At 34.4% G+C, this 10,213-nt stretch overlaps 1 protein-coding gene across 1 annotated transcript; it reads right to left on the bottom strand.

Moving 5' to 3' along the window:
• Nucleotides 1-1,361: 1,361 nt before the first annotated feature.
• On the bottom strand, nucleotides 1,362-9,889 carry LOC111367487 (probable rhamnogalacturonate lyase B). Its single transcript, XM_022988392.1, has 17 exons — nucleotides 9,584-9,889; nucleotides 9,368-9,467; nucleotides 7,135-7,207; nucleotides 6,914-7,035; nucleotides 6,771-6,824; nucleotides 5,984-6,097; nucleotides 5,776-5,895; nucleotides 5,540-5,675; nucleotides 5,128-5,298; nucleotides 4,781-4,936; nucleotides 4,597-4,703; nucleotides 4,278-4,368; nucleotides 4,038-4,179; nucleotides 2,370-2,526; nucleotides 2,169-2,285; nucleotides 1,969-2,095; nucleotides 1,362-1,838 (listed from the first exon to the last, which is right to left on the bottom strand). The coding sequence occupies exons 2-17, from the start codon at nucleotides 9,457-9,459 to the stop codon at nucleotides 1,545-1,547; spliced, it is 2,073 nt and encodes a 690-aa protein (XP_022844160.1). The 5' UTR covers nucleotides 9,460-9,467; nucleotides 9,584-9,889; the 3' UTR covers nucleotides 1,362-1,544.
• Nucleotides 9,890-10,213: the final 324 nt, after the last annotated feature.

The raw sequence follows: 10,213 nt of genomic DNA, 5'->3' as shown, positions 1-10,213 counted from the left end.
GAATATATAGCTGCAACTGATGCTATAAAAGAAGGAATTTGGCTAAAAGGATTTTTAAATGAATTTAGTTTCATAAATGATGTTGTTTTGCATTCCGATAGTCAATCTGCTATATATTTTAGTAGAAATCATGTACTACATAATCGATCAAAACATGTTGATGTGAAATTTCATTTTATTAGAGATGTAATTTTTCAAGGTGTTATTAAACTTGAAAAGATTTCTACACAGTTTAATCATGCTGATGTTGGAACTAAAGTGCTGTCTTTAAACAAATTTCTGAACTGTTTAAAATAGTTGAATATTAACGTTTGCTGATTTGTGTATCAGGAATAAATGCAAATGAGACCATGTCTGGAGAAGTTATTGCATAAAACTGGAATCATTGTAGCAAGGTGGAGATTGTAAGAAAATGGCACAATGATGTGGCTGTTTTGACCTGCTGACTGGACCAGCTGCTCATGGACTTTGACTGGCTTCTCTACTAAATGAAAGTGAATTGAGTAGGCTGAAAAGAAATTGATGGTTTTGAATTAAAACGTGTTTTCAGCAATACGTTTTTTACTAATGAGCGAGACCAATTTGATGATGACAAGTGTCACCTTTATGGCCATTGGATGGAGTTATTCTGGAGACTTCCTAAATACGGGTCTCTAGAGTCTAGGGTTGGCAGATTCTTCTTTCCTCTTCATCTTTTGGTTTCTCTCTCTCTAAACGGCTCAAGAATAATCTTCATAATTTCCGAGTGCTATATTTTTCTTTCACAAATCTGTGTAGAAATCATTTAGTTGTTGATTCTACTTTGTGAAATCGTATAATACTAGTCTTGGGTGATTTGTATACGGACCGATTTCACATTACTGTTCTTGAGTGAATTGTTGAGGCAATATTGTAAGGGTTATTGATAATTTTGAGTGATTCTTGGCTTGGGATTCAGATCTGCAACTGTTAGATGGTTCATGATTCTAGTTAAATGCAATGAATTCTTCTGGTGGTGGAAGCACAAAAGGGGGTTAGAAACTCCAGTTCTGAACCTCTTGCCTTAGGGTAAAAATTCTTGTGTTCTTTACATTTCTTTCAGTTTTTTTTGTGCATTATTAATTCTGGTTTTGTTGATTGAAGTATCTAATAATTTGTGAACTACTCGTTACAATATTTGAATTTTTTTCCAATTTATGTATTGTTGAAATTGAATTTTTCCCTTCATTGGTTGTTAACCAATAAAATTACTAGGTTCCTCTACCAATCTTTCTTCTTGTTTTTTATCTTTTTCTTGGTTGTACGATCAATACTTCATATCGTGATGTACCTGTCTCCCCCTTTCTTTCCGAACAAGAAATACTTCAGAAAAAGAAATAACATATAAATTAGCATTTCCATTAAAATAAAAAATATTCACAAATGCCCTTTTCCCAAAGTAACACAAGGAGAATTAATCTATACTAAATTCAATGGATTCTAATTATTCGAAGGGGACGGAAAGTCCCAGAAATCAGTAATTTTCCTTCTTAAATATAAACCAACAAAGGCACATAACTACCTACTTAGGGGTTTCTAGCTGGAGCAGATACTTTTCCTTGTTTTCTCCTTTGCTTACCGATACTTTCAGATGACCCTTCAAGACGAATGTAGTCATACATGATTCCCCTCCACGGGATTTCAGCTCTTGATTGAGTTAGAAATATTATGTTTGTTCCAGTGTGAAGTAGGGATCCCGGAACAGTAATACTGTATAACCAGTACAAACCATGAATTCCGTGCCTAGCAATTGAATTGTCTTTGCCTATCAGACCTGTCGAAAAAAGAGGTGTTTCTGTACCTGGATCGTTCATCCGGACCTAAACATCCAATTAATATTGAATTAAAGAAAACACTTATCATTTACAAGTAGCCAAAGAAAGAAAGAAAAAAGTGATAGAAACAAAAATGCAACACCAAACAGGGGCTTGAATGCAATCGAGAGCATACCTGCAATTCAGCATCAGTAGCCGATGCCAATGCCAGTTGAAGTGTGTAATTTTCTTGCTCATCAATATCATCGAGATCAAATAAAATTTGCCATGTGGTAGGAATGTATTTTTTATTTCCTGCATTCCTACAATGGAATTTTAAAACCAGAACAATAAATAATATTAACAATTAAGAATCCAAAAATATTTTTCCTATACCTGTTTACTTGAGCAAAATACCAATCTGTCTGATAGTTGCTGACACCAACTTTATAAACTAAATCTTGCTCAGGATACAGTTCTGTGTAGCGATCCCATAAACCGTACTGCCTATACCTGTTGAGTTACATGGTATGTAAAGATGCTTGAGTACAATTGGTATGAAAAATAGTTGGAAGCAAATCAAGCCTTCATACATACTTTTCAGCATGGTTCACGTATAGTTGGTTCATAAGTGTCGGGTTTGGATCAGGCACAAAGTACTCAGCAGCAGTCCGATCAGGGATGCCAATTTCCCACAAGGTCGGACCGTTTCTTGGAGGATCATATACAAGATTGTACAATCTAATTGTGTTTCCTTTATATCATAAAGAAAAAAAAATGAGAAGTATGATACCTTATCTCTCCAAACAGATAATTTAAGAAAGAACAAATCTTATGAATTCAAACCTGGTCGGACGTTGATATAAGCATTATATTTGTAGTCTCCAATAAATCCAGGGACCCAAGCATACAAACTATATTTCCCCACTCGAACACCCTTAATAACGAAGTACCCCCTGTCATCAGCTTGTGTCCAGAATTGATAGCCCTGTGGAAACAGAAAGGGAATAACAAGAATCATAAAGAAAGCTAAACCTCATAAGCCAGTCAATTTAAAATGAAAATATATGAATGAAGAAGAAAAACCTTATTTTCTCTTTGCCATGAACCAGTGTCTCCAGGAAGAGCCAATCCAATATAAGCAGCTCTTGCACTTATGAGCCTTTGATTGATATGACTGGAACAATATATTTAAGTTTTTAAATTTTCCATTTGTTTCATTTACCATTCAATCAAATCTATGGAGTATTGAAGTCATATTTGCACAATAAAATTGACAGTATGTGTCATAACCTATTGCGCTGATGCCTCTGTAGTTAACATATGAAAACATCTAGACAATTTTTTAGCTAATTTTACTTTATTTCTTTGAATATTGATATCAGAACATAATAGAAGGATATACCTGTCACGGACTAGCAATCGACCAGCTATTATACCTCGCTTCTCAGCATAAGGGTAGTCCTTTGACATAGGGAAATTGTATGGCCAGCTTTGTGTCTCTATGAGCATCTAATAAATATCACGGCAAGTATAAAGATTAATTTAAATTACTGGCAAACAATATTGATATAAGTATTAGGCGATACCTGTTCTTTAGCATCAGCCCAAAGTGTAAGAGGATCATCATCTTCGGAAACAGAATTTAGGTAGATAAAAACAGGGCCAAAGACCTTTTTCCATGGTTCTCCATCACGGAAGTTTATTATTAAAGGACTTCCAGCATAATGGGTGCTAAAGAACATCTGCATATGCATTGCATAGCAAAGTACATATAAATATTGGCAAATTTTCTATTAAAAACTATGCAAGATGTAAAAAGAAAACTGTTCAACAATGCATCTTTATTACGTCAATCATTCCAACTTCACCATTATTTCACACAAATCTATGTCTTATTAGATAGGCACAGAAGTTGGTCATTTGAAATACTTACAGATAGGGCGATTGGACCAGCATGAGAAGTGAGATCTTGCTTGACAGGCCCTGCTGTTTTGAACTCATTGCTTGGAGTGATTATCCAAAACCCAGAGGGCGGGTTTGTACTTATCCACCCATGGACTTGGCAATCCTTATTGTCACTTGAATATTGATACTTATCATCAACCTACATACATAACAATATCAAGTTCTTAGGTACAATTTGCCGGTAATATTTAGCAAGTTACAAATCTTATAGTTTTCTTGAAAAAAAAAATGAGAAGTATGATACCTTATCTCTCCAAACAGATAATTTAAGAAAGAACAAATCTTATGAATTCAAACCTGGTCGGACGTTGATATAAGCATTATATTTGTAGTCTCCAATAAATCCAGGGACCCAAGCATACAAACTATATTTCCCCACTCGAACACCCTTAATAACGAAGTACCCCCTGTCATCAGCTTGTGTCCAGAATTGATAGCCCTGTGGAAACAGAAAGGGAATAACAAGAATCATAAAGAAAGCTAAACCTCATAAGCCAGTCAATTTAAAATGAAAATATATGAATGAAGAAGAAAAACCTTATTTTCTCTTTGCCATGAACCAGTGTCTCCAGGAAGAGCCAATCCAATATAAGCAGCTCTTGCACTTATGAGCCTTTGATTGATATGACTGGAACAATATATTTAAGTTTTTAAATTTTCCATTTGTTTCATTTACCATTCAATCAAATCTATGGAGTATTGAAGTCATATTTGCACAATAAAATTGACAGTATGTGTCATAACCTATTGCGCTGATGCCTCTGTAGTTAACATATGAAAACATCTAGACAATTTTTTAGCTAATTTTACTTTATTTCTTTGAATATTGATATCAGAACACAATAGAAGGATATACCTGTCACGGACTAGCAATCGACCAGCTATTATACCTCGCTTCTCAGCATAAGGGTAGTCCTTTGACATAGGGAAATTGTATGGCCAGCTTTGTGTCTCTATGAGCATCTAATAAATATCACGGCAAGTATAAAGATTAATTTAAATTACTGGCAAACAATATTGATATAAGTATTAGGCGATACCTGTTCTTTAGCATCAGCCCAAAGTGTAAGAGGATCATCATCTTCGGAAACAGAATTTAGGTAGATAAAAACAGGGCCAAAGACCTTTTTCCATGGTTCTCCATCACGGAAGTTTATTATTAAAGGACTTCCAGCATAATGGGTGCTAAAGAACATCTGCATATGCATTGCATAGCAAAGTACATATAAATATTGGCAAATTTTCTATTAAAAACTATGCAAGATGTAAAAAGAAAACTGTTCAACAATGCATCTTTATTACGTCAATCATTCCAACTTCACCATTATTTCACACAAATCTATGTCTTATTAGATAGGCACAGAAGTTGGTCATTTGAAATACTTACAGATAGGGCGATTGGACCAGCATGAGAAGTGAGATCTTGCTTGACAGGCCCTGCTGTTTTGAACTCATTGCTTGGAGTGATTATCCAAAACCCAGAGGGCGGGTTTGTACTTATCCACCCATGGACTTGGCAATCCTTATTGTCACTTGAATATTGATACTTATCATCAACCTACATACATAACAATATCAAGTTCTTAGGTACAATTTGCCGGTAATATTTAGCAAGTTACAAATCTTATAGTTTTCTTGACTTTATAGTATTGGGGCCTCCTTTTCTTTGTTCTTTGCGAGTCGTATGGTTCTTATGGTTTTCTCGACTTTGCCAGTAGTACAAAGCTCAACATCTAATCTTCAGGAAGACTATTATCAGCAAAACGTTTCAATTAATTTAAAGTAAGCAGTCTACCTACCTCTCCTCTGAGGAAAGAATTTTCTGGATCCGTTAGAAGAACTGCTTCTGGGTAGTCTAGAATCTGACCTCTCTCGCGGTCTTGGCTTGTTGGCATGATCCTTTGCCTTTCATCGGATACTGCCATGAATTGAAACCTGAACGTGCATCACAGGATCGTGTTACAATTGTTTGGTCCTCGATTATGTGTTGCATATGCATATAATTGTCTTTTAGAGAAAGTAAGGATGTCCATACAATTTGGGTTTTAGCTTAAATGCCATTCGGCCTTGTGATAAATTAATATCTGGCCAACCTTCTAAGCGCTCAAAAACTGCATATGAGTAAAATCCAGTAGAGCCACGCAACATTATAAACCTGTGTAGTAGTTTGAAGTTCAGTAAACTTCACTAGCAAATGAATAACATCTCCTTAGATAAGTGAATAAGATGGACTTACACAGCACCTTTTGTCAATATTTAGCGGAAGTACATTGTTTGAAGAAGTCCATGGTTTCAAGAATGACAGCTCTACTTGGTTTTCATCTTCCTTTATAACGTGTAAACTTGTACCCTCAAGTCTGGACCCAGATACATCTCAGTTATGCAACTAAGTAATTTTTCGAAGTAAAAATATCTAAAATGTAATCATACACCACCAGATTGGTTTCAAAAATGGAAAAAGATTGTTTCTTTGATCAAACTTTGCTAAATTTTTCTGGTCAAACTTCAGTTTAACAACTTTTTGACATACATTTCACCAACTTTAATCAAAATCTACAAAAAATTTCATCAAAAACTTTGTCACACAAGATGTTAGACATAAATTTAGTGAACTATTCACAAAAGTTGTCCTTAATATTTCTCGAACACTAAGAAATTAACCATAATTCATGTCTTCGTCTATTACTATGATGCACGAATAGTCCTACTATAACAAGTCCATGTCATGTCAAGGATATGAATCCAATAAGCCTTGTGCTTTTGTTATGTTTTATTTATTTTTTAAATTATCAACACTCGAATTATACCACCCCTCAAACAAGTGTAACACATGTTATGTGGCGTCCTATATTAAAAGAATAGAAATAAAGATAAAATATAAGAATATAAAAATTTTAAAGAATTTATATCCATGTCTAAATCCTACTTTGTCCTTATCTGTGCAACTAAGATCTGTCATGAGCACCATTGACGTTAATATTTTTAGTTCCGAATAATGTTAACATTACTGATAAAGATGATGAGACTTACTTGTCATAAATGTCACCGGGATGTTCTGGTTTGCTCCAAACAACATCCCAATACCTACATTTATTTAACAAGAAATAATCAATAATTTGATTCTTAGGGCCACAGTACGGAAAAATATAATTAAATAATGTAAATGGCATTACCCTCTATTGTTTTCTTTATAATCATTTTCCAATAAATTATCAATCCCATTGTACTGTATCCCAGTGATCATACCCCCAGGGTTAGACAAAGTAACGTTGACAAGGCCATTATGCACCACCACCTGCATATGGGGATTTATACAGCAAAATTAAATAATAATAATAATAATAATAAAATACACAAAAAAATAAAAATAAAGAAACTAAAGATGCGATTTTACGTATTCATCCAAGATATGCAACCGGACGGAAGGGAAAGACGCTGCATCTGTATTGTTTTTCTTTTGAATCCTTCTGTAATAATAAGAAAGAAAAATTATGAACATGAAATGGTCATGGCCAAGCCCGGAAGAGTGTCCGACCCGTATTCGAGAATCAAGCAATGATTTTTTTCTCACTTCACAACCTAAGGAACCCCAGTTCATGGGCTAATAGGCCCAAGCTAATACGTTCCTGCAATTTTCACAGGCCCCACAATGGGTAGCCCTTGTAAGCAAGTTTTAGCCCCGTTTGGTAGATATTAAGTCACTGTTTAACATTCTTTCTCATTCTTTATTTTTTTGCTCATACTTATTTTTAATCACATATTTTCACGTAAAAATATTCTTTACGTAAGTTTGAAATTTTTCATTATTTTTTAACCACATATTTTTCCAAAATTTACTATTCAAAACTCATTTTTTTAAAAAAAAAAAAAAAAAGTTTTATCAAATAGGGGCTAAAATTCAAATTATAATCTAAGTTTAAGTCAACAATTAATTTAATCCACACATTTTATGGAATTCACAACTTTTCAATCACAAATTTTATCAATTTTTATCAAAATCTACTAAAAATCTAATTGTGATCTTCACTTGACAGAGGCTAATGTTTTTGCTATTTTCTTTAAAATAATCAAGAAAACAAAAATAATAAAAGAAATTGTTGAGTTCAATGAGAATCAAATTCGATATGAGCCTAGCCCCACAAGTTACATGAAATTTCTTATTTTTTGCTTCGGGTGGCTATTCAACTTATACAAGGCAAGTCATCGTCCAGTATAATCTACAGTTTCGACTTATCATCTATTGTGACTTTTATCTCTCACTTGACAATATGATCTTGAATTTATCACGTTGAACTATGTATCACCTCCTTTTTTAAGGGGTGTTGAGAACGATACTTATTTCTCGATTCTCATATTTTTATGGGAAATGCTGGCTGCACAAGTTCTGTTGCACAGAGTCTGTACAAGCACACACACATGGGGGTGGACCCCACATGTAGGGTCCACCCCTCAAGTGAGATGCCCTGTACAAACACTATACAAAAGGGCTTGTGCATGAGGTATTTCTCTATTTTTATATTGAGTACGGGCAAGTCATAAGCATAGGCCAAATGGGTTTCTTGTACTACTTTGGGATTAATATTTTTGACTGATCTGTATGATTAAAAATCAAGTAGTGTGGACCCCGATGACTTGAAAAATTCTATGTTGAATTGACATCGTGAATGAACAGATTTTTTTTTCTGGACATCAACAAAGAATTTCACGGGTGGCGATAGATACTGTATGGTTCCAAACATATTTGGTTGTCCTTTAGCATGATTCCAAAGTAAGATAGAAACATAATAATTTATTGGTTTTGTTCATTCTGTACACACGTGATCCAACTTATATGAAGAAAATCAACAAAGAAAAAAGGATATGACATCGGGTACCAAATGTCTGACCTATATACTTTCCCGTGCCAATTTCTAGACGAGATGATTCAAGTGGCTATAATTTTTGTATATAGATTTTCAACGGAAAATATCACTTTGCTCGAAAATGTTTGATATCCGGGGTAATCGACCCTCATAGAGTACATGGGTCTCACGTGAATTATATAATACCCAACTCTCGAAGTGAATGTGTTCGGTCATCCCCTATGTCAATCATTATATTTCCCTAGCTCGATCCATTTTCAACACTATGGACCTGTTTCGATAAATTTATTAGTAACTTATAAATAATATTGGTTTAAGAACTGAATCTAAGTCTGGTCATTGACTACTGATCGTTGTCTCTGTAATAATTTGTCAACGGGACAATTTATTTAAACTGCGAAACCTCTGTAGAGAATGGGTTATAGATGTCTGGAGTTGGCTTGAGATGAGAGATAAAGAAATAAGAACCCTTTATAGCTTTATTGGGACCATGATCACGGGAGCATATGGTGGAGTCATGTCCCTTTCCCTTTCTCTGCCACAACTAAAATCCAAAAAGCAAAAATTCACTCACACCCAAAAACATGTTGAATCGAATATGTATTTTGTGTGTGTAAGAGAGAGAGAAGTGAAAACAAACATAGAACAACCTGGTACCATGAACTGAGGTGGGTTTTCAGAAATATCGCAGTAACTATAATCTAAAAAAGAAAAGAAAAAGGCTCAAGAATAGACCAAAATAACAATCAAGAATGAGAACTTAACTGCCTTCTTATTGCACATTCAGTAAGAACGACTAACTGCAGAAGAATTCCCAGCCATCCCAAAAGCAATCCCTGTTGTTTCTTCCAAATCATCTTCTTTCCTGCCATAAATGGTATAACCTATGCTTCAGGGTTGGATACATGAATTCATTTTCGCCAGCGTAAAATGAAAAACAGAAAGAAAAACTACTGGGTTTGAGGGGTTGTGTGTTATTACCTATACGAAGAAGCTAAGAAAATGCCTTCGCTTTTTCTTAACCAGTTAACCTCTGTTACAAGTTTTAAAAACGCCTCTATATAGGAGAAACAGAAGACTAGCTGGCGGTGGAATATGGTGTGAATGTGATGCTGTAATAAATGGTAACTCCAATAGGCTGCGACTAAGGGGAAAAATACGAAACGAAATTAGGTAACACAGTCAAGTGTGAGTCTGTGAAGAGCAGTTACCAAAGAATGGTACACAATTTTATGCTTTCAAAACGTTCATATATATACCAGTAAGGAAATGGGAATGCTAGTGCTGGACCATTTGTTTATTAAACTTTGTTGAAATCAAATTCATTTTATGCTTTTCATTTCTTTATGTTACTTTGTAATCTATCGAGACGGACTTTTGCTTGTTTTAGGTATCACTTTCAGCTACTCAATTATTTTTGGTTTTAGGTATTGGGTACTCATAAATTCTTTGTTAAAGTAAATTAGTTATTATCTGCCTTGACTTTTGACCATTTTTTTTATGGTACATGGCCAAAATTATTAATATTAGATAATGCTTCCTACCTAAAACAAGACGGTTAGTCAAGGTCCCAATGTGTCAATTAAATGATTTTAATTTATCGTTGATATT

The sequence above is a fragment of the Olea europaea genome, chromosome 18, assembly GCF_002742605.1.
Source record: "Olea europaea var. sylvestris chromosome 18, O_europaea_v1, whole genome shotgun sequence".
NCBI classification, from domain to species: domain Eukaryota; kingdom Viridiplantae; phylum Streptophyta; class Magnoliopsida; order Lamiales; family Oleaceae; genus Olea; species Olea europaea.
Note: the sequence above shows the minus strand (reverse complement) of the source record. Positions and strands in the feature narration are given on the sequence as shown.